Source organism: Cervus canadensis, chromosome 8 (assembly GCF_019320065.1).
Source record: "Cervus canadensis isolate Bull #8, Minnesota chromosome 8, ASM1932006v1, whole genome shotgun sequence".
In the NCBI taxonomy this organism is placed as follows: Eukaryota; Metazoa; Chordata; class Mammalia; order Artiodactyla; family Cervidae; genus Cervus; species Cervus canadensis.
In genome coordinates this window covers 87,867,865-87,893,500 of record NC_057393.1, presented here as the reverse complement: position 1 = coordinate 87,893,500, position 25,636 = coordinate 87,867,865, and the positions used below count along the sequence as shown (strand labels likewise).

At 44.4% G+C, this 25,636-nt stretch overlaps 1 protein-coding gene across 10 annotated transcripts in view; it reads right to left on the bottom strand.

The window, feature by feature from the left end:
* The window catches only part of SIPA1L2 (signal induced proliferation associated 1 like 2), a 232,980-nt gene that overhangs the window by 85,825 nt on the left and 121,519 nt on the right, over positions 1–25,636 (bottom strand). For all 10 annotated transcript variants that reach the window (XM_043477113.1, XM_043477112.1, XM_043477117.1 and 7 more), the window contains 3 exons: positions 22,370–24,084; positions 4,358–4,491; positions 2,435–2,623 (listed from right to left, as the gene is read on the bottom strand). In XM_043477113.1, coding sequence (XP_043333048.1) covers positions 2,435–2,623; positions 4,358–4,491; positions 22,370–23,846 — 1,800 coding nt within the window. In that variant the 5' untranslated portion in view covers positions 23,847–24,084. The remainder of the gene's footprint in view (positions 1–2,434; positions 2,624–4,357; positions 4,492–22,369; positions 24,085–25,636) is intronic.

Sequence of the window (25,636 nt, the reverse complement as noted above, 5' to 3'; positions counted from 1 at the left end):
CCCTGTCTGGTTCTTAATGCTTTTTTGTTGTCGTTATTTGAACATTCATGGAAATATGAAAGACTGTAATGAAAAAAACAAATCAAATTAAGGTCTGGGGAGGAAAGACTCCCACTGAAAATTGTGATCCATGTATATTGATAGAATAATGTCTTATTTCCATAAAAGTAACTCTGGCTGAGCCATTACAGTCATTTCTATATTTTTGACTATCTTGAAAACATTTGCTAAATATACAATAGACCATAAAGAGCTTTAATAGCAACTGAAGGGTTCCTGCTATAATTCCGTCTCTCTGTCCATCCATGCCATGATGGAAGGTACCACACTACTTCCTCCTAAGGCAGGGGAGACCTTTACAGCTTTACAGCTTTTTTATTTTCCCTAAAGAGGAACTACCCGTCAATCACAAAAGCAGGGCACTTCATCCTACTAGCAGCAATCTGAGCCTCGAAGGCTGACGGATTATCAACCCTGCCCAATTCCCTAAAGGCATCCGTCCATAACATCGTTCACTTTTATTACCAAACTGTAAAACAGAGCCTTTAATCAAAACTCAGAGCTGACTGTATCAGTGAAATAAGGCAAAATGGTGCTAATTTCTCTTGAGTAGCAAAGTGATGACAGCAGTCTCCTCCGAGTGACCTATGACACTTACAGTCCAAGAAAGGGAGGGACCCGCCTGTCATGCATCTCGGTGGGGATGCTGGGGAAGCTCAGAGCCGAGCAGGCAGAAGCGCCAGTACTCACGCTGTACCCTGACTAAGAGCTACGGGGCGGGAGGAGCCGAAGAGACATCGATTCCCTGCTCACCATCTGCAGGCAAGGCTCCTGGGGCTCGGGGGGAGGGAGGGGGGGATAGCACACAGGCCTGATGTTCCCGTCTGAGCCCAAATCACCCAAATCACACCATGAGATGCTGGGTTTAAGCTATTTGTATTATGAATCGTGCTGATTCCGTGGTGGCTCAGACAGTGAAGAATCTGCCTGTATTGCAGGAGATGCGGGTTCAATCCCTGGGTCAGGGAGATCCCCTGGAGAGGGAATGGCTCCCCACTCCAGTATTCTTGCCTGGAGAATCCCATGGACAGAGAGGCCTGGCAGCGAGTCAGACATGACTGAGCGACTAACATTTACTTACTAGGTCTTTAGTAACATCAAGACAAAAAAAACATTTCCATGCACCCAGGGACTGAGGAATAAACCTTTCTGATCAACTCAAGTACCGAAACAAATGCTGTCCCACATCTGCAGCTTGTCCCAGGGCGCCGCACCATTCCCAGCAGCAGTATGGAAGTACTCATATCTCCCTGTTGGAATTCTACTCAAATCTAAAGGCCCAGTCACAACACCACCTCCTTCAGAGGTTACTTCCTCTTTTCCCAGAACACACTGCATTTCTGCCTCTTCAAACCCACCACGGCCACATTCTGCCTTGCAAGGGCCTTTGTGCTCTCTGTCACAGTGATCTCCCCAAGGGGAAGGACCAGATCTTAGCTTCTTGATTCTCCTGATGCATGCTGTTCATTGCCATCAGTAAACCTGATGCTTTGCACACAGTAAACAACAATAAATCTCAGGTCAGGGAAAGGTCCAGTGTGAGCTCTTTAAACCCTGGGGACAGACTTCCCTCGTGGCCCAGTGGCTAAGACTCTATGCTCTCAACACAGAGGGCCTGGGTTTGACCCCTGCTCAGGGAGCCAGATCCCACATGCCACATCACAGACCCATATTCTGCGACTAAGACCAGGCACAGCTAAGTAAACAAATGAAATAAGTAAATTTAAAAACAACAACTACAAAAACCCTGGGGAAAGACCCCAGTGATCTCTAATAGTCATGAATCACATCTGCTCCTGCTGGCTGGGACATACCAGACCTCGATGAAAATAATGCAAGTCACAGACTTCCCTGGTGGTCTAGTGATTAAGAATCCACCCACCAATGCAGAGTACAGGGGTTCAGTCCCTAGTCTGGGAACTACCATTCCACATGCTGCAGAGCAACTAAGCCTTTGAGCCACAACTACTGAGCCTGCGCTCTAGAGCTTGCAAGCCACAGCCGCCGAGCCCACAGACGGTACCTACTGAAGCCCTTGCTCCTGGAGTGAGCAGTCCTCACACCACAGCCAGAGAGTAGTCCCTGCTGGCCACAGCCAGAGAAAACCCGTGTAGCAACGGAGACCCAACACAGCCAAAAATAAATAAAATCTTCAAAAAAACAATGCCAGTCACAACTCAGCAGGAGGTGCATTTCTTAATAATAAAGGCATCTTAACTAGTAATAGAGGCACATTCGGGAAAAACTGGAGAGAAAATGCTTTAAGGCATTAAAAATAAATAATCTTAAAAGGAAGATGGATGGGAAAACTCCGAAACATTCAGGACCATGGACACCAAGCGTCACGGGCTTCAGTCTCATACAGGATACACACCCCTTGCTCATCGAGCTTGAGCAGTTGCTCCGAGACCTTGGGTGAGCTGGAGGCTTGCCTCAGGCACTGGATGCTGAGCTCAGGAATGACGTATTCCAGAACTTCTTTGAGCGGGAGCCCACGTGCAGTCCCATGCCTGGCGGTAGAGGGTATGGCATCTTCCAAAATTGCTCCTCTCAGCGTTGTCAGCTGTGGGGCAAAATAGCACAGTTCAGTTAACCTTGACTCTTTAAAGCATCATGTTTCAATTGCCTCAAAAAAAGGAGGAAGAAAGAGAAGGCTCTTCTCTGAGTACAAGAGATGACATTTCTCAGTCTGAAGAAGCAGATTAAGGCTTCATCAGTCAGTCTTTACACAGAGGTACACAGAAGTCAGGAAGGAGCTGGATGGGGCTGACATAACCAGATGTGCCCGAGGCGCCAGGAGGAGGAGGCAATGCCCGCCCAGGGAGATATAAAGACACACCCGCCACAGTCAGAGCCAACAGTACCGACAGGCCAGGAGCCACAGGGCCGGGCCAGTCTCGGCCACCTCCTCCGTCCTCCCCTCTCCTTTCTCCCACGGTCCATCATCTTCTTTTCTTCTGCTCTTCTTGTTCTGTTTGCTTTTTGTTTCTTTTTGCATTTTTCCTTTTTATTTGTTTTCTTATTTTTTTCTCTCTTCTACTCTTCATATTCTTCTATTTAACTTCCCACTGCTGACAATTCCGGAGGCTGGGCGGGGCCACTCTGAGACCCCCAGGGGCAGGTGACTCAGGTCCAAGAAGTCCAGACCAGGTTCTTCCTCCCTATCTGCGATATGTCCTCAAACAGCTGTGACTGCATGGAGCCATTATTCGGACACAACAGATCTAACCCCAGGTCTAATGTGCTGAGAAAGGCCTAGAGGCCTGGCTCTCATCTCGCCCCACCCCCTACCCTCCACGCTCGCTACCATGCGCCGTGGTGGGGGAGGTAACAGCAGCGTCCAGGGCACGCTGTCCAACATGACTATTTGCAGTGATGAGACTGTCCTCCCGCTGCACTGGCTGGTCTGTGCAACCGCCCTGCCCCAACTGGCTGTAGGGCAGTGACCGTGACAGGCCTGACAGTGGGACCGTGTTTCTTACTCAGCTCCCTGACATTTAAATAGCCACCTGTGGTTACCAGCTACTGAACTGGATGGCACAGGTCCATAACTTAAAACACGCCATCTTCAGAGAGGGCTTTTTTCTCCTACTTACGACACAGAACCTGGGTCATGAGGATACCAACACACAGGCAAGTAGACACTGAGTACCAGGCTTGGGTAAAGCCTTGGAGGGGGTGTCTGAACTCAGGTCCAGGAGTCACCAAAATATACACTCAGGGCTGTGTGACCAGCACATTTCCATCTAATTACAATGGTCAAGAGGATAAAAACTAAAGTGCAAATCAGATCTGGCCCTTTATGTAAATCAACATTCCCATCTATGTGCATCATCTGTGTGACAGTCGCATGTTTCACTCAAAGCAAGACCAGTGGGGGAGTAAGCTGGCTGCTGGTGGGAGGAAGCGTGGGTCCACAGCGATGCTGGGCCCACAGACATGCTGAGCCAGCACCCACCTCATGGGTGGCTTCCTGGTTTTCTGCATTTGATTCTAAAGTTGGTTTTCAGTTTTGATATGAATCATATAGTTCAGATTTGTCCTCTGCCTTACGCCCAAGAACCTTGCATTCTGATGATTTTATCCTTTCTGTCCTTTAAGGTGACAGTAAAATCACTGCCACTTCACATCCATCACAAGTTTTCAAATACTTCACTCGGAACCAAATAGCGTAAGCCCTTTCAGTCATCTTAACTGGTGTGATCAACACTGACAATAAAAGCAACACATTATGGGAAACAACCCAAGCAGTGACTCAGAGGCCCAGCCCAGGACAGATACCATGCGTGCCCAGTACCTCACTTGTCCTGAAGACCACCCGGTAGTTGAACTGGGACCCTTCCTTCTCCTTGGGGTCTTCCACCTTCTCCCTCCGGATGCTGACTGCCACAGGGCCGAGGTTCTCATCGATTCCAAAGTAGTTCTGATGCTCTGTGATGGAGAAAGTGGTGGCATGAGAAGAAAGGAAGCGGGTAGAGGATGGGGATTTTGCAACTTGTGTATCTAGTCCAGAAGATGCACCAGTGTCTCTGTGGCAGGATTTCCCACAAACGTGATCAATTTTTTTTGTCTCCAACTTAGATGCACTTTTCTCTTTTATTGGAAGAGACACTTGCTTCACAATATTGTGTTGGTTTCTGCCATACATCAACACGAATCAGCCACAGGTACACACATATGTCTGCCCCATCCTGAACCCCCCTCCCATCTCCCACCCCATCCCACCAGGCAGTGCTCTAGAATGCCACAGAGCATTGGGCTGAGTGCTCACCTGGTAGGTGACTGTGAGACACCTAGCATAGGCACCTCCAAGCACATTCTTCCTAAGAGATGATCACTAGTCTCTTACTCACAGAACACTTGTGTGCCAGACATGGTCTTGGCCGTGGGGTCACAACCCAGAAGAACTTCCCCATCAAGAAGCAAATATTCCAGTCTGAACGCTGCCAGTGACAGCAAGCTCAGTGCTCTGGGAGGAGCCCTTCTGGATGCGTAAGTGAGCTCCGCTGAAAGAAGTATAAAGGCTTCACTCCAACCACACTTTTTAAGTGTTGTCTTCTGCAAGGACCCAGACAATGCTCAGATGTGGTCCAGCCAACACAGAGGGTGCAATTACCCAAATGTTTATTCATGCTGCTTCTCAATCTTAGCAAACCTTCATACCAACAATCCATGCTTAGCAAGTGTTCCATGCAAAGCCCCAGGTGTTATTCATTTATTCCTTAATGAACTTCTGCCCAGTCCATTCTCCAAGGTGCACACTTAGAAAACTGGTTTTTTCACCCTGTATGCAAAATCACTTTAACAACCTCCCGCTTTTTCACTTTTATCCCTTTTCAATGTCACCTTAGTGGTATGGGCCAATCTTTCTGATGTATAGTTTTCGGTTAAAAAGAAATATGCTCTATCGCATGTTTGTAAGCTTGAAAAAAGCCATAGGTATTCCAAAGGCTTTGGGTTATGCTAACATCTTCTGCCACAGTAATTTCTGAAGGAATAAGGAATGTTATTCATAAAGTAGAAAACAGGTGAAGTTCAACAAAGAAAAACAGTACTTGTATCACTCAAGGAAAACATTATCCAAAGCCACTAATGAACACTGGCTACATCTTCAAAGACAGATCATTTACTTTTTACTTGCAATCAAATGAGATAAATACTGACATACTTTCCCTTTGAACCAGTCAGGACTAGAAGCAGCAGGTCCCCTATTTTAGGGACTAAAAAGGTGAATTATTGCCTCAGTCCTGGGCTTATATAATAGGAAGTGAGTCTTTGTTTTTCATGGATACCTCATCCTTATAAATTATGTACTGATAGTAGTCTGGTTAACTGTTACAAACATGCACAACTCCAGTGCAATTAAAAATACATTGCAAAAAATGAATTATTTACCAACAATGAGTTATTTATCAACAGCCTGATGTATTAAGAACATATTTCAAGAAGTTACTTGCAAAAATGCTCAAATCAGTTTCTTGGTAGGCATTTGATAAAACCTGTGACATGAATCAAAAGGAATTCAAGGGCTTCCCTGATGGTCCAGTGGTTAAGAACTCACCTGCCAATGCAGGGGACACAGGTTCAATCCCTGGTCCAGGAAGATTCCACATGCTTTCAGCTTCATGTTTTTTAAAAGTACAGCTAATTTACAATACTATGTTCATTTCAGGCATACAGCTTAGTGATTCAGTATTTTTATAGATTTTATTCTATTAAAAGTTATAACATAATGGCTATAATTCCCTGTGCAGTACAATATATCCTTGTTGCTTATCTATTTCATATACAACAGTCTGCATCTCTTCACCCCCTACCCTGACCCTCTACCTTTTCCTCCTCTCACTGGTCACCACTAGTTTGTTTTCTATATCTGTTTCTGTTCTGCTATATATACTCAGTTTTACTTTTTAGATTCTACATACCAACCGGTAATTACTTGTCTTTCTCTGACTTATTTCACTAAACATAATATTCTTTAAGTACAGCCACATTGCTACAAATGGCAGGGTTTCATTCTTTTTTATGGCTGAGTAATAAAGAATGTACCAATTCTTTATCCATTCATCTGCTGATGAACACTTCGGTTGTTTACAGGTCTTGGCTACGGTGAACAGTGTTACTAGGACCACTGGGGTGCATGCACCTTTTTTAATTATAGTTTTCTCCAGGTATATGCCCAGGACTGGGACTGCAGGATCACAGGGCAACTGTTTTTAGTTTTTTGAGGAACCTCTATATTATTCTCCATACTGGCTGTTATCAATTTACATTCCCACCAACAGTGCGGGAGGGCTCCCTTTAATCCACATCCTCACCAACATACACCATTTGTGGACTCTTAGGTGATGGCAATTCTGACTAGTGTTTGGTGATCTATTGTTGTTACTTTGATTTCTCTAATAATTACTGATGTTAGCATTTTTTCACGTGCTGATTACCCATCTGTATTTCTTCTCTGAAAGAATGTCTGTTCAGGTCTTCTGCCCATTTTCTGACGGGGCTGTTTGGTTTGTGATATTGAGTTGGATGAGCTGTTTATGTGTTTTCATTATTAACCCCTTGTTTGTCATCATTTACAGATACTTTCTCACATACAGTACAATGTCTTTTTGTTTTGTCAATGGATTCTTTTGCCAAAGCTTTTAAGTTTAATTAGGTCCACTTGATTATATTTGCTATCATTTCTTTTGCTTCAGGAGACAGATTCAAAAAAATCTGCTATGACTTATGTCAAAGACTATGTTCTTTTCAATGAGCGTTATGGTCTGCAAGATTTAGGTCTTTAATCCATTTTGAATTATTTCTGCAGACGGTGTGAGAAAACATTCTCATCTCACTCTTTTGCATGCAGCTGTCCAGTCTTCCAAGCACCAGTTATTGATAAGACTGCCTTTTCTCCACTGTATATTGCCTCTTTTATCATAAATAATTTGACCATAAATGTGTGGGCTTATTCCTCAGCTCTCCATTCTGTTCCATTGATCCATATGTCTGTTTTTGTGCCAGTACCATGCTGTTTTGATTACTAGTACTTTGTAGCATAATCTGATGTCTGGGGAGGTGATACCTCCAGCTTTGTTCTTTTTCCTCAAGATTGTTTTGGTAATTTAGGGGTTTTTGTGGATTCATAGGAATTTTAAAATTATCTGTTCTAGTTCTACAAAAAAACATCATGGGTATCCTGATAAAGACTACATTGGATGCGTAGCCTGCTTTGGATAGTAGGACCATTTTAATAAAATCCCTCCAATCCAAGAATACAGGATATCTTTCCATTTCATTGTATCATCTTCAACTTCATTCATCAATGTTTTATGGTTTTCAGAGTTAAGTTTACTCTTAAATATTTTATTCTTTCAGATGAAATTTTAGACAGGATTTTTTTTTTGTACCCTCTCTTTCAGTAGTTCATTATTAATCTATGGAGAAGCAACTGATCTCTGTATATTAATCTTGTATTCTGAAGTTTTGCTGACTTCACATATTAGTTCTAATATTTTTAGGTGGATGTGGGGGAGGCCAGGACTGGGGAGGAGCCTGGGCGATGGGACGCAGCGGTGACCCAAGTCCAGAGCCTGGGTGGGGCGGCAGTCACCGCTGGCATTCACTCAAGCAGCATCTTAGAAGCAGCCCAAAGCTCTCTGCAGACTGCTCCACCACAGCTCACCCCACCAACCTGCTCTGTGCAGTAGGTTATCTTCTGCTGGCCTGTCCCCGCCACACACTGCCCTCCAGCGCTGGGATCCTCCAGGCTGCAGAACCGTCCTGCTCATCGATTAACGCTGGCATACCTTGCCTTATGTGGCACCTGCTTAGTTTGTCCCTCTGTGGCTTTATGCCCTTTATGTACTCCTTCACCATCAGTTTTTTAGTGGTGTTTGGAAGGAAGAGAGAGAACATATATGTTCAAATGGCCAAGTTTAATTAGCACCCCTAAATTCACTTACTCTTAAATATCTATAATTCTCTCCAGTATTCTTGCCTGGAGAATTCCGTGGACATAGGAGCCTGGCATGCTACAGTCCATGGGATCACACAGAGTTGGACATGACTGAAGTGACTTAGCATGAGCATCTATAAGTCTAATGAGCCTGATAAGCAGTTTCTGAATCTGAGCTTTCCTACTTAATACCTACTTAATAACCTTGGGTAGTTCTTAACCTCAGCAGCCCCCCCCCCACTCCAAAATATATATATAATACATGTATCATCAATAACATGAGAAAAGCACTATAGTTGAAGGCAGGAATCCCACTGACAAAAAAACTCAGTGAAAAACAAAAAGAGAGCAAACATAAAATGGACAGCATTATGGGCATTTTGATTTTTGAGCCCAACACAGCTTAAGAGTCAAACTGAAGGAGATTCATACTTTTAATCTCAAAAGTTAATCTGTAATCCGAGGTTCCATTACATTCAGGATAGTCTTTTAAAGAAAGCAGTGACATATATAATATTTTACTGAGTAATTTCTATCAGGAATTAATTTTTTTAAATGTGTATATTACCCTTTCCACCAAAGATGGCCAATTAGTGCGAAACACATTTTCTTCCTTTGTGTCTATCCTCCCAAGCCATGCCCCACACTTGCTTTTGACTCCTTTCTCCATCTCTCACAGACATGCACTATCTTTTTCTTCCCAAACTTCAAACTGTTTATTTTGTGTCGGGGTATAGACAATGATCAATGCTGTGGTTGTTGCAGGTGAGCAGCAAAGAGTCTCAGCCATACATACACATAAAGCCATCCTCCCCCAAGCCCCCACCCCAGCCAGGCTGGCACATGACGCTGAGGAGGGTTCCCTGTGCTACGCTTACACGTGCTGGTTATCCATTCTGAACACAGCAGTGCAGACACACACTTCTGAATGCAAGCTGAGGCGACTTCTCGGCTGCGTACAACCACCACACCTTTGGACTCACCAGTCCCGAGTCCCTGCAGCATCTTCTAAGGATTCTCTCCTTGCTTTCAGTTTCACCAAGGAATACAGAAGGTTACCTGAATGCCTTTCTAAGGAAATAACATTATCTTCTGCTGCACCCTGGAGCACTCTGTCTAGCTTTTCTATAGGGCATTCCACATATCATGAAGATAAGCGCAGGGAAGGTGCTCCCTCTGGTCTCCAGGAGGGAGCCGAGGTAACCCTCTCAAATGACACCCAGGCCCTTTCAGGACAGCTCAGCCTGTTCATGTGCATCACAAGAGCCCTGCCCTCTGCGGGACGGGACAATGAGCCCCTAACCCAAGGGGCCCATCTTCATCCCAAGCACCTGATTTCCATAAAATTGCTTCAGGAGAGAATCAAATAAAATCCTTCCTTCGCAGAACAGAAGCTGTGAAAAGACTGTGGGAAAACTGAATGAAAATCCACATATCATACAAATACAAGGCCAGATTTAAAAAAAAAACTGATTAACAAGATTTCAGTGTAGGAAATGAGATTCAGCACGTCTCTTTGGTGCACTTTGTTCAGTAAAGAAAAGAAAAAATTCTAATTTGGAAGTTTTTTTTTTTTCTTAAGGGTCATGTGGAACCTTAGTCCAAAGGCTGTTTCCAGGCACTGTGAAATCTCGGATGGTAGATGTACTGGGTTCATCTCATGGACTGAAGAGGTGAGGATCCCAATGCTCCAGGCTGCCGAGCCCAGCATGGAAGAGAAGCCCTGTGCTTCTGCCTCACGAGGTCTCTCACCCTGGTCACGATGCCATCAGCAAGTCCACCAGAACCACCAGTGACTGGGTCGGGCCCCTTCCCCCTGCACTGGTCAGTACACACAGCAAAGCTTTCCTTTAATGGTTCTGTGTTCTTCCAGTAGTCAGCTGATGATTTCACTGTCAGCTCACTGCCTACCTGGGTTAAACCCGTGTCTGCAGGTGACTGCTGCCTAAACTCCTACCTATGATGTGTCTTCTGTCATCTTCCCCTCCAAACCACTGTTTAATCACCTCCTCTGTTCCAGGAGTTATACAGACATGAATAAGGAATGACAAATTCATAAATGAATGAATGAAGAAAACAATAGGACCTGCTTTTGCAGATAATAACATTAAGAGTCATTAGAGAACCTCGAGGAACCTCAAACTCCCTGCTAATGTTTCATGGATTAAATGATCAAATTTGATGAGGAAAATGATGCTTTTTGGTTATATGAGGCTCTTTCGACCAAAATTTAACCAAAGCATCAGTGAAGCTTAAAAAATCCAGTGTATTACAGTGAAAATAACAGTATTAAGGATACCTTACATGAATTAACTCATTCAGCTCCATACCTATGAGCAGGTATTCCCATTTCACAGAAAGTGATACTGAAGCTGAGAGGTCAACGACACGCTCAAAGTCAGAAGTCCGTGTGACTGAGTCAGGATGCAAACCTAGGCAGTCTGGCTTTAGAGCTCCTTCACGTCGAGCAACGCAAGTGTGCACAAACTTCTGGTTGCCAGCGGGAAGATGGGGAGCAGGGCTAGTTGGGGAGTTTGGGATGGACTTGTACGCGCTGCTACAGTTAACTGGATAACCAGCAAGCGCCTGCTGCGTAGCAGAGGGAACTCTGCCCAGTGTTCTGTGGCAGCCTGGATGGAGGGGAGTTTGGGGGAGAAAGAATGCATGTATATGTACGGCTGAGTTCCTTTTTGCCCACCTGAAACTGCCACAATGTTGTTAACTGGCTATACTTCAATACAAAATAAAAAGTTAAAAAAAATAAGGCACTCAAGGGTGATGACATTACTGTAAAGATTTACATTGCAAAATTCAACTCATACACAGTAAAATGAACACAACTTAAAGATGAGACAGCAAACCTCTCCTGAATGTAAGGATGGTATCTTAGGAGACACAATTTTAAGAAAGCCTTGAATAAAAAGTGTCACTTGGGAAGTAAGGTAGCTACCAATGGATTCCTTTGATAAGGTATAAATTTTAGTATCATCTGCTATGAGAATGGGAAGGAGAAAGAAAATACTACAAAGCAAGAAAGGGTTTCTGCATAAAAGCTGAGAGAGCCAGCCATTGCTGAGGGGAGTAGTTGTCCAGCTTTCCTTTCATTTTTTCAGTGGGGCAAAGAATGAAATAAATTTTGGATCTAAACAAATACAGGGTAGGTGGGTTTTAATAAGCTCCTAGGTGCTCTGAGACCTAATGTTCCAAAGATCCTAATTTCCAACTTTACTGTACCAGTGTTACCACAAATAAGTTCATGTGACCTATGCACAGTGAGGTCAAACAAACCAAAACTCTGAGTTTGGAATAGAGGTTCACTGCAGTGCCATAAGGAGACGGGAGGCTTGTGCTCAAAAAGTCCTAAACTCCCCCAAAGGGGTTTAGAAAAGCACTTTTAAATGCAAGGTGAGGGAGAGGTGTGGTTAGTTGTAAACTTCTCCGGGTTCAGAATCCCTTGTTCTTAACAGCTGTCCACATAGGTCAGATCATGATGTTCCTATAGACTTCCAGCAAGACAAATGCTATTCTCTCTTCTGCAACTTTTTATCTCCATAGGAATAAGAAAGTATTATATCCTTAAAGATTAGCACCTGGAGAATGGGCTCTCCTGTATATTTCAGGCTTTAGGTAACATTCTTAATTTGTAGCAAAAGCAATAGGATACAAAGGTTAAAGTAAAAGAAACAAATCTAACACCGGGGCAGATTTATTCTTCCTTGTTAAACCAGTAGCAAAATGCAAAGAAGTTTTCCCAGTTAACTGCCACCTTGGTCAAGCTATACAGAAATATTAAAGTATTAATACCTCATCCAAGAGAAATATGAGAGTGTTACTCCTCAGTGGCTGACTGAGAACACTCCTGAGGCCAAAGGATGGATAGGATGAACCAGCACACAGTTCTAAGATGCTGCAGTGAGTAGGAACTGTGACCTCCCCAGCACAGTATGTATGTTTCTCCAGCCATGCCCTGCCCAACCCCACCCCATCTGCCACATGGAACCCATATGACCGTAACAACACAGGCTAAATCTCGACTGTAGCTGGTGATTCCTTCCTGCTAAGAGCCCCTCTGGACGTCAATGGGAACTCTGTTTGTGGGAGCACTGGCCAGGCGCTGAAGCTAAGAACTGAGCTGATTCTGTCCACAAGGAGGAATTTGCATCTTAGAACAGTAGTATTGTTAGCTGGTGCGCAGTTCACCCATATGAATATAATAGTGTTCAAGTCCCTATTAATTCTCCTCAGTGACTGTATAAAACAAGAGGAGGGGAAAAAAAGAAGCCACCAGGCATGAAATTCAAAGCAAATGCAGCCATGCATCACTCAGGCATGGGGTTCATTTCATATGTAAAATTATCCTCATGCCCACAACTGCCACATTAGCGAAACTTAAGTGAATGTGTTTGGAATGGAGTGGCAGACTTCACCAGATACCTTTCCCTGGGGCCCACTCTCCCATCTGGTTCTCTCTACTTTTTTCTCATCTTTTAGCAATTAAAATAAAATACTGCCCTTTAACTGCTGTACCAGAGGTGGGGATAATAGTTCCTTTTTAGAGGAAAGGCTCATACATTTATTTAAGAACTCTTGGGGAGACGACGATGCACAGAATGTAACAGACACTGTTCTAAGTCCTTTCTTTACAGGAGATTTTTTTTTTTTTAATGATCTCATTTTGTAGGTACAATGAAGTTCAAGAATTTGCCCCAAACTGAGTTGGGATATAAACCCAAGAGCCTGATTTCAGTCTATGCTCTTTCCATCAAGATAGGCCATCTCGCAGCCTAGATGGGAGGGGAGTTTCGGGGAGAGTGGACACATGTGTATCCATGCCTAAATCCCTTTGCTGCTCCCCTGACACTATCACAACACTGCTAATCGGCTAAACCCCAACACAAAGTAAAAAGTCTTTTAAAAAAAGATACAGCACTTTGCCCACCAGTCATAGGCCCCCAACTACAAGAGTGGACAGACGCCTCTGCCCATTGGCAAAAAGACAATCCCACTGCCATAAAATCATCAGCCGATATCAAGGGGGGCGAGTTAGCAGTCACACATATTCTAGCAGAATCCTTTGTCACTATGTGCTCATTCAGCAGATGTACAAAACAAGTATGACTCTTCAGTTAAAACATCAATGACAAAGATTACCATTAGACAAAAGGGTAAATTTTCACAGATCAGGGTAAGAGTAGTTTTAAAAATAAGTGCACTTAAAGATTTTTATAGAAAAGGGACCCTGGAAAGATCAGCTGGAGGTATGACAGATCCACTGGCCAGGGCTGGGCCAGACATAGGAAGGGCCTTCAAAGCTGAAGAGCTGGTATCTTAAGGTGTAACAGGTGAGAGAATCTGATTTCATATTGCACTGTTTCTTTTACTTTAACCTTTGTATCCTATTGCTTTTACTACAAGTTAAGAATGTGGCCTATAGCCGGACATATACAGGACAGCCCACGCTCAAGGCTCTGACATTTAAGGATATAACACTTCCCCATTCATTCAGAGAATAGAGAGAATAACATTTATCTTGTTGGAGGGTTACAGGATGTCACAACCTGAGAAACCTGGACAGGGACAAGGACAAAGGATTCCCAGCAAGAAGTTGACAACAGCCAAACACCCCTCCCTCGCCTTTTAGTATTAAAACACCTTGCATTCCTACTCTACTTAAGATGGATCTTTAGGACACTAATCCGTCTTCTCAGCCTGCTGGTTTTCTGCACAAAGTCACTATTCCTTGCCCTATTCCTTGTCTCGATTTGTTAGCCTGTTGTGTGGTAAGCTGTATGAGCTTGGACTCCACAAATGGGCAGAAATGGACCCTGGAAAAGCCAGGAAATACCCTACATTGTTGTATGGATACAGCTTTTGTTGGATACCTGGTCCACTTGGAAACAGCTAAACACTATTTTCTGGAAAGTTCCAACCTTTTTGAAAAGAATTCCAATCTGCCTACACCTAAGAACTCTTGTAAATCTAAGATGGGAAGGGGAAATCGAAGAAGTTCTCTGTCATATTCAGGAGCACATGATGGAACTATAAACACTAGGACCCCTAAGAACCAGGAAGAGGGGAGAAAATGCGGGAAACTAAGACTCTTTCATATTCACTACAGAGTCTGCCCTGTAAAACCCACTCGGTTCCTCACGAAGGACTTCTACAAGATACATATTTCTTTCATTGTACTTGTCACCAAAAATCATAAGAAGAAATGAGTAGGGCACAAAAGCCTCCTTCAGAGAATTCAGTGAAGATGTGGGGGCTACAGAACCAAGGACATCCCAAACAGTCCCTCACCTAAACCTGAAGATCACGGGGCGGGTGGGGTGGGGATTTAAAGGGGACGTCTTGTGCATTTCAATACAGACAGCAGAAACAGGAAATCCTCCTGCCTCTCAAGTTTGAGAAGGACACTCATGGCAAGGATGTACAGGAAGGGCTGTAGAAAACTGGCTTCTTGTTAGCCTTCACTCTATTTGAAACAGTGGAGTCAGCAGTTTGCAGAATCCTATGGTAGTTGGATAAAGTAACAAAAACCTGTAGGGTTGCTACTCAAGAACCATTATATGTTTTTTCTTTCTTATTTTAAACATCTGATTGTAAATATATCATGAGAATTTATAAACTTTTTTTAAAATTAGGTAACAATTTAAAAATTTTTTGATTTACAGAAAAGTTGCAAAGATAGGAGAGTTCTCTTATACCCCTCCCCCAGCTCTCAAGCTGTTGTCATCTCACCATACTTTGGTTTATTTGTTCAATTAATGAACCAACAATGATGTATCATTATTAACTGAAGTCCACAGTTTGCTCAGATTTTCTTACTGTTTACCCATGTCCTTTTCCTGTTTGAGGATCCTACCTAGGACACCACATGACATTGTCATCCTGTCTCTTTAGGCTCCTCCAGAGTAACAGTTTCTCAGGCTTCCCTTTTTTGATGACCATGGCAGTTTTGAGAAGTACTGGGCAAGGATTTTTCTACAATGTACCTCAGTTGGGATCTGTTTAATGTTTTTCCCTAACCTGACTGAGGTTATGTGTTTGGAGAGGAAGATCACAGAAATGCCACTCTTTCACATCAAGGGTATAAACCACCCACACGGTTTACTGCTGTTGATGCTGATCTGGATCACCTGCTGGGCAAGTGTTTGCCAGACCGGTCCCCTCTTCCCACACTCTGCCCTTTGCACATGAGTAAGCACAACCCACATTTAAGTGGAGAAGGGGAAGGCTATGACTTAAATTTTTATAATTTTCCAAATTTTATAAATGTAAACATTTTTATAATAACTTGCTTTCCAAGTAAAGATGCTATTAAAATGAATATTCATCAATATATTTTACATGAGTAGTTTTATAGATGTAAGACATAAATGTCTATTTCTGTGCTCCTGTCAAGTTCATAGGAGTTCAAGTTTTTTGTTTAACATAAAGCAAATACAGTCATTAACTCTTCTGCCCAGAGCATGGCTGGCAAACACCTGGCATCTCCCCACGCACCCACGGGGGATAATGATCACTGACCATGACTCTGAGCGTGCTAATGCAGCTCTGTACACAGTGACAAAAGTGTCCACGAAGGAAGCACTGGCACCCAAGACAAGCTCCACAGCCCCAGTGGAGAGGGTTATATTTACATACGTTTATTTGCAAAAGAAAAAGCCTAGCAGGATAAAGAGGAACTGTTCCTGGGGATCCTCTCTCATGGACTGGAGTAGTTTTCTTTCTTTTTCTTTTGCTTCTCTACCTCTTCCTATTTTCCCACAATGATCATGGGACATTTATATGTCATTTAAAGATTATAAACCAAAAAAGCATATTGAAAAGTGAAGAAATCACTTTGGTGACAAAGGACCGTACAATCAAAGCCACGGTTTTTCCATGTATAGATGTGAGAATTGGACTATATAAAAGGCTGAGCACCCAAGAATTGATGCTTTCAAATTGTGGTACTGCAGAAGACTCTTGAGGGTCCCTTGGACTGCAAGGAGCTCAAACCAGTCAATTCTAAAGGAGATCAACCCTGAATATTCATTGGAAGAACTGATGCTGAAGCTGAAGCTCCAATAGTTTGGCCACCTGATGAGAAGAGACAACTCACTGTAAAACACCTAATGCTGGGAAAGATTGAAGGCAGAGGGAGGAGGCGGCAGAGGGTGAGATGGCTGGATGGCATCACCGACTCAATGGACAGGAATCTGAGCAAACTACGGGATAGTGAAGGACAGGGAGCCTGGTGTGCTGCACTCCGTGGGGTCGCAGAGAGTCAGACACGACTTAATGATTGAACAACAACAACAAAACAAACAAAAAAAGAATAAGTGTTGTCAATCTTAGTATTTTTCCCCCACATTCATAGAAACACACGTTCCCAAACCAGACAAGTGGCTCTCCCAAGACAATGCTCCCAAAGGCTGAGACACAATTCTGTCATTTTTCTCTTCACTCCTGAGTCATCAAAGAGGTACAGATTTATCCTTCTATCTGACCTCTGTTCACCCCGAAGTGACTCATTTCACCTTCTGGAGTCATTCTCGTGTGTGTGACCTGAATGAAGGCATTGAACAGCTTTAGAACTCAGGAGCAACTCGGAGGCGCACAACTTCCTAAACAGCACAGGACACAGAAATCCGCAGCCTGTCTGGGCTGTATGCGTGGCTGTGTCTCCAGCCACCTGGGGACAGCCAGTCGCCGACCAGCAGCTCCACGTGGCTCAACGCCCCCAGGGAAGCTAAGGGGAATTCCCACCAAGTCCACAGCGGGACTCTCCCTCCATCCAGGGGGCCTCAGCTCCCAGGAGGAAACCACAAGTTCACCACTGTTCCACGATGTAGACAGCCTAGCACAGAGCACCACGGTCATCGCCAGTGGAAGGAGGGGCCATTACGGAGCACTCAGCAGGCTGGCCACAATCCCCATGCTCTTTCAAAAAGCTGCTTCACTGAAGGCTACAGACGGATTTGCCCAGACAAGCAATGCTGCCCACGGGGCACCATGGCAGGCCACTCCCCTCCATAAATCCTTTTACAAAGTTATTCAAAGCCGTTCGGTGACTCTGTGTCCCAGGAATACACGTCGGCACAAAACACAGCCATTTCATGTTAACTACCCAGTAGAGAGTCCACCGCCCTATTAGAGCTTGGGTCTTGAAACCTTTCCCAGAGACTGGGAGCCATGTCATTCTTTTGAAAATGAAGTTGCACAGAGAACAATGAAGAATAATGAAGGCAAATAAAAGGCATTCTGGAAAGTGTCAAAAGATTCCTTGACAGCCCTCTTCCAAAGGGAACAACTGAGCGAAGGGAAAAGAGAAAGGGGAAAGAAAAAAGCTACCTGCAAAAACACCCTCCCCATCTGTGCCAGTCTGCCCAGGGCCTGTTCCTGAACAATGCTGTTCCTCCAACGTGTGACGTGTAGGGAGTTATTCCAGTGGTTGAAGCTGGTACAAATCTGGTTTGATGCAAAAATGAGGGGAAATCATTAATTCAATCATTGCACTTTATCTGGCAGATACATGCTTTTAAGCTTGTGGTCCCTGGAAAAATCCTGGCTCCATTCCCACAGAGAGGAAGCCTTAGCCACCTGGCCACCAGAAACCCAGGCTGCTGCCTCTGCCTTTAGTCCTTAATGGCTGGACAGAGAGACCAGCCAGGGCAGCAGCTACTATTGTAGCTGACTGCATTTTGAAGTCGCATGGACCCACAGGAAAGAGCTAAATATAGGAGGAAGCAGGCACCGTCCATGGATACAGCTGAGCAGCAGGGCTGGGCAGGCTCTGATTCTGTCTCCTCCTGCTCCAGGTCCCATTAGCTGTGCCCAGTCAGGGTGCCCAGTACAGAACTGCAGACAAAGGACGGTGGGGACGGCTGCCCGGCACCCGCATTGTGCAGGCTTTGCTCAGCAGCCTAGGATCCAGCTGTCTGGCTCACTCACAGACCCAGAGGGAGCCCAGCAGCCCCAAACTTTCAAACCACATGTCTACACTGACCTACAACTCACCCACAGGTCCTCTGTGCTCAGATTTTTTTCTTTTTTATGTTTTATTTCACACTCAAATCCACCAAGTTTAATGATGTCATTTCTAAAGTCCAAGAAAATCCTCATGAACAAATCAGAAAAAGTGGAAAAAATATGCCACTCACAGACAGCTCTTTCTAACCATCAGGAAGTGACAGTAAGACTTCAAGAGAAAAACTACAAAAAGCAGTTAAGGGGATTAACAGAATCTGGGAAACTTAAGTCATCTCTTGGAATAGACCCTAAGGACATTAAATGGATCAGAGGGTGGCAACCTTGGGTGCAGAAAACATTGGTTTTTTATTCTGTATACACTCTGTAGACTTACTACACTAAGATATGCAAAGGAATGCAAATGAGATGCTAGCAGTAAGTATTTGTATAAATATGCATTATACATAAACACATATATATCCTTTTTTTACATCCTGATGTTTTAAAGGGTGAATCACAAAAACTACTTACTACAACTCGCTGCATAAGGATTTCAGGGCATAATAATTCTAAGAGACTATTTTATCACTAGCATCGACAGCCATAGCTTCATCAATTAAAAAAAAAAAAAGATCTTAAGCAGGAAGTCTATTTCTTCATGGTATCCCTTTCCAAAAATAACTACACTTCTACCTCGAGAGCATCCATGAGCAGAGTTTTATAATGCACTGCCCCTGGATGAGCAATCCTGAGGGCCGTGATTTATTTCTGGCATAGACTAAAGAGAAGGTCTAGGGTTCTGTGAGTTCACTGGCTCCAAGGCAACAGCTCACATTGGTGATACTGAGGGACCAGGGCTGAGATGGGAATGCACGGGACACAGCTGGGGAATCAAGATGTTGACAAAATTATTTCAGTCCCATCATATCGTCAGTACAAGATCAACTCAAAGTATTTGACCAGTCACCATTCCAGTGTCTGCTTATTTAGCTATGGGTGCTTATCAACATTATATTCACTTCATTAATTTATATGATTTCATAATATGATTATGGATGATAGGTTAAATTTAGATTGATGTAAAAGTGGGGGAAATTTATTCATTTAATAATTACTCATTTAATAATTCATTTATTCATTTAATAAATGTAAGCTTGTAGTCCCTAAGAAGGCTCCAGGGACTATGTGGATGGAGTGACCTCCCGAGGTCAGAGTTAAATTATCTCGTGGAACAGATCCTAAGGACATTAAATGGATGAGAAGGTGGCAACCCTGGGTGCAGAAAACATCGGCTCTTTACTATGTATACATTGTGTAGACTTACTGCACTAAGATATGTAAAAGGAACGCAAATGAGATGCTGGCAGTAAGTATTTACTGACCTAACCCCAAACCTAACCCCAAAGAGAAACAGCTGGAGTCAGACTGCAGACAAGCATTCTGAAGACAGAAACCAATACTGAACAAATGCAGAGTGCAGTCAGCTCGAACTTATCCACGCCGGTGGCAGGATGGTTCCCTCACGCAGGAACAGGAGCAGCGCCTCCCCCAGCTCAGCGCTCCAAGGGGGATGGCAGGGTGGAGGGGGTGGCCAGGGAACCGCATACTGAAAAAGCAGCCCCAAAGAGTATGTCACCAAGGAAGGGGAAAGGAAGGCAGTCACACCCACTAAGAAGGTGGGGTGAGGGTCCCTGGGTGTTTCATTTCATGTGTTTCACTCGTGTGTGTGTAAAACACGCTTCTCTGTAGGTCTGTCTCTGACACAGAGTGGATTCTCATGTCTCTGGAATAATCGAGGACACATTGAAAGGCTGAAGACTGAATCACATAATTTCTTGTACTTTTTTTTTTTGGCTGTGCCACACATCCTAAAATATCACACGGTATTTTAATGCCCTGACCAGGGATCGAACCCATGCCCCTAGCATTGGAAACATGGAGCCTTAACCACTAGCCCACCAGGGAAGTCCTCAACTACATGACCTCCGAGGGGTGTATCCTTCAAGGACACACAAACAAAAGCAAACATCATTTGTCATATATTACATGTACTTAAAGAACTTCTAAAATAACAACAGCAAAGAACTATTTGTATCTTAACCTTTAAGCCTATTTGTAAAAACACAAGAAACCTATCTATCCTACTAATTTATACATTCATACATTCTTTGAACAAGATTTGCTTAATACTTCCAATACGCACAACAATGCAGTAGGAGCTGTGAAGACATAAAATTTAAAAGATGAAGCCAAGGTACCCAGAGAAAAATATAGGAAAAACTAGAGGCAAAAGAATGAGAAGTATTCATTGTTCACAGTATAAAAGACTATTCAGAGGATGAAAGAGCAATAGACTTCATCAATGAAGACACCCTAAACGGAGTAACCTAAATGGAGGTTGACGTCTGTGATGCTCACAAATTGGCCGAGAGAAGGCAAGAGTAGGTGTTTCCATATCAGGGACCAGGAATCAATGACAGAAGGGAATTGGGGATCTCTAAAGAAGAGATAAGGGAACCCCCCGACAGTCAAGTGGCTAGGGGGCTTCCCTGGTGGCTCAGTTGATAAAGAACCCACCTGCCAATGCAGGAGATGCAGGTTTGATCCCTGGGTCAGGAAGATGCCCTGGAGAAGGAAATGACAACCCACTCTAGTATTCTTGCCTGGGAAATCCCACGGACAGAGGAGCCTGGAGGGCTACAGTCCATGGGGTCACAAAGAGTCACAGATATATGGCTTAGTGACTAAACAACAAACAACAAGAGGTTAGGACTCTGAGCTTCCACTGCAGGGGACACTGGTTTAATTCCTGGTCGGGGAACTAAGATCCAGCATGCCACGCAGTGTGGCCAAAAGGTTTTAAATTTTTTTAAAACATAAGGAAGGACCACAACGAGGTACCATTACACGCCAGTCAGGATAGCTGCTATCCAAAAGTCTACAAGCAATAAATGCTGGAGAGGGTGTGGAGAAAAGGGAAACCTCTTACACTGTTGGTGGGGATGCAAACTAGTACAGCCACTATTGAGAACAGTGTGGAGATTCCTTAAAAAACTGGAAATAGAACTGCCATATGACCCAGCAATCCCACTCCTGGGCATACACACTGAGGAAACCAGATCTGAAAGAGACACGTGCACCCCAATATTCATCGCAGCACTGTTTATAATAGCCAGGACATGGAAGCAACCTAGATGCCCATCAGCAGATGAATGGATAAGGAAGCTGTGGTACATATATACACAATGGAATATTACTCAGCCATTAAAAAGAATTCATTTGAATCAGTTCTAATGAGATGGATGAAACTGGAGCCCATTATAGAGTGAAGTAAGCCAGAAAGATAAAGACCAATACAGTATATACAACACATATATATGGAATTTAAAAAAGATGGTAATGATAACCCAATATGCAAAATAGAAAAAGAGACACAAATGTACAGAACAGACTTCTGGACTCTGTGGGAGAAGGCGAGGGTGGGATGTTCTGAGAGAACAGCATTGAAACAAGTATACTATCAAGGGTGAAACAGATCACCAGCCCAGGTTGGATGCATGAGACAAGTGCTCAGGGCTGGTGCACTGGGAAGACCCAGAGGGATGGGATGGGGAGGGAGGCGGGAGGGGGATCGGGATGGGGAACACATGTAAATCCATGGCTGATTCATGTCAATGTATGGCAAAAACCACTACAATATTGTAAAGTAATTAGCCTCCAACTAATGAAAAAAAAAAAAAAAAAAAACAAGGAAGGATCAGTCCAACAATGGTGGAGGCTCCATGATACAGACCAAGCCCAAGCCCGGGGGACAACGGCCTCAGACACCCTGACGGTGATGATCTGATGCAAAGCCGCATGTCACAAGTGGCGTCGGGGAGGGACTCCGGGACAGAGGTGTGTCCTTACCTTTGCCGTAGAAGAACTTGCGGTAGTAGTAGGCCCCCAGGTCGATGTGCTCAATGACATAACGCTTCACCTTCTCCCTGTGGATGGGCTGGTTCTCCCTGGGCACCTCCAGGACCGAGACGCCCGCGTTGGTGCAGTGAGAGCTGAGTGAAGACTCGAAGGAGCAGCTCTCCCCAGAACTGAAGGACGACGAGTTGGCCCTGGACAGGGCGATCCTCCGGTCGCCTTCCCCGCCTGTCTCATTCCGGAAGTAAGGGCAGCTGAGGACCAGGTCATTGCTCTTCCCGTCACCCTCATCGGCATCGAGGTTCTCTTTGGAGTTGAGGTCCTCCTTGCTCCCCAGCGGGGAGTCACAGCTGCCCGGCGGGCCGGCTGGCATCTGAGTCTGGGATGCCGCCGAGGCCCCGGTGGTGATGTTTTTCCTCCTGCCCACGTTCGCCCGCGTGGCCATGGCTTCGTTGATATTGAACAAGATGCTCTGGACATCATAGTGTGCAAAACAGCGCTGGCAGTTCCAAGGGCGGACCCCCCTCTCAAGACGCCCATCTTCCAGCTCGCAGGTGAACCTGAACGTCTCATGCTCACTTTTCACGGCCCGCAGCTTGCGGAAGAGGGACGTTTCCACTGACTCTGACTTCAACCTCCGTTTGAAAGGCTTGTCCCTGTCTCGCCCCAGGAGGAGGGCGCTGTCCATATAGTCTAATCCTGAGATGCGTACGAACTCGCCTCTAGAAATCTGTGCTGCAGCGTGAAGGCTGGGGGAGATCGCTGGGTCGCAGGGGAAGAACTCGGGGAACCCAAAAGGGGCCATGGCCTTGTGGTCATAGTTCTCCAGCCGATACCCTCGAAGCATAGCAAAAAAGTTCTCCCCCGACAAGCCCTGCCGGTCGATGGACGATGTGCTTCCGTACTCTCTGTGAAGGGCAGCCCCTGTGTTGGGGTTCACTGCATTTTGGTCTAAGACGTCTTCTGTGTCAATGTCACTGATGGTGACATCACTATTGCTTCTCTGTCTTATGGGGTGCAGTCCTCTTTGTGGGGAGTGCACAAAGATGTCTCCGAAGGTATACTTTGCCTCCACAAAGTCCAGATCGAGCGGCTCCTCCTGTTGGCCATCGCTCCCATCATTTTGCCCATTGTGTATAATGGATGTGACGCTTTCATAGCTGGTCTGGGATCGGCTTTCCCATAGGGTCTTGCAGGTCAGTTCCTTGGAGCAGTCCTTTTTAGGAGGCCACTCAGACACCCTTGCTCTCACACCCATCTTGGGCACGGCCGGGGTACCATTAGCTGGACCACCACTCTCATTGGAACTGGAGGCAGTTAGAGAAGTGGTGGGTCCCATGTTGCCGTTGATGGCTTTAAATTTTCGAGCAAAATAATCATCTGACTGCATGATTCGGGGAGGATCCTTGAACTTTGAAGAGGCTCTGCCGAGTTTGTGCTTTTCTTCTTGTGACTGCCTGGGGTCACTCATGTCTGCCAAGGCAAGGAGCTCCCAGTCTCACCAGAAGACTGCTGTAAACCTAATTACATTGTTATTTACAAAGGCTTCTTCTAGAGCTGTATTTCCTCTTGTTAACCAAACGCAAACAACATCCTCAGAGTATGGTTCCCCCAAAACCAACTTGCTTCTCAGTCTGTAATAATTTTGTCCACCTCCGTCCTTTCCAGCAGCATCCCTTAAGACATCTGGCCAGGAGTGTTTCCTTCACCTGAATTAAAAAACAGAAAATAGCCATTAACAATCACTGCAGCTCAAGTTCAACACACTGCCCACACAGCTTCTTATCTGCCCTTCTCTCCAGTTCCCCCCAAACTGTCAGGAAGTTTCATGGTTCCACATCATGCTCCTCTTCTCCCCAAACACTCTGCCCTCTCACTCTACTTGGCAGCCTAGAGTTTACACCACACAATCGAGCAGCACCCTCCCAGCGTGGGCCCACATCTGAGCAGAGAGTGCCTCCTCTGTGTTTCCATAGCGCCCGCATCCACACTGCCATAGCAGTTTCTCTTATACTCTTCTGGTTTACTGAACACTCTCCTCCACTAGTGAACTGGAAGCTCCCCTAAGCCAGGAGCCATGCCCTTCAACTCCATATCAACATTACCTAAGGATGTAGCTGGGCTTAACTCAGTTAACCAAGCAACATTTCAACTAGTTACAAGAGTAACACAATGGTAATGCAATCGTTTGAGTATTCTTAAACTGAAACAGGTAAACTCAAAATGTCCAGCAGCAAAAAGGTCAGTATCAGGCATTAACAATGAGTTTTCAGAATGTTTTCTTGCAAGCAGATAGGAACTCACAGAGATCCTCCTGACTGTGAGAAGGAGTTTCTAAGAATCTGGTGTCAGATTCTTAATCTACTGTATGGCACAGAGGACTCTGCTCAATGTCAAGTGGCAGCGTGGATGGGCGGGGAGTTTAGGGGAGAATGGATACATGTATATATATATGGCATATATGCCATATATATATAATGTAATACATATATTATTTCCTCTATAGATTATCACCAAAGCTGTTCCTAGAAACTGAAAAAAATGACAACCGAGAAATGAAAGAGAACAACTTCTGGCTGATAGTTCTCTGTGAAAATGATATTTGCTGCCCATCTGAAACTATCACAACATTGTTAATCGACTATACTGCAATATAAAATAAAATGTTAAGGGAAAAAAAAGAATCTGGTGCCTAAACAAGTACAACTTTCTAGTTCATTATGCCAATAGCAACTTGACAAATGTGTGGGGAAAACAGAAGCTTAGCGATTTAAAATACGATTCATCTTTGTGGCCAGTAGAAAACCTGACCTCATTAACTCTCCTCTTTAATTATAAATAATTTTTCAATTTATTCTGTTTTCAATTAAACAAAAATATTTTCCAGGTACTACATATTTCCTGAGCTCGTGGCTGTCGAGGAATCTTGCTGCTGCATAAGGAATAAAAAAAAAGAATGATTTTACTTCTTCTGAAAACAATGATGAGAATAAAGGTATAATATAGCTAGCTGCTTTCCCTCAGCCTTCACCAAAGCATAAAAAACAACTGTAGTTCAGTCAGGAGTAATGTTAAAATTCCAAATAGCTGAACAGTGTAAGGACTCATTCCAATGGGTTCTTAATGACTTTCTGATGACCATGTGGTAATCTCCAGAAATAGCAGATATTATGACGGCAGTCTGCTTTCTTCTCCATTGGAGAAAAATAATAAGAAGTTAGAGTGGGCATGACAACATGCTGTCTGCACCCAGGGCAGCTT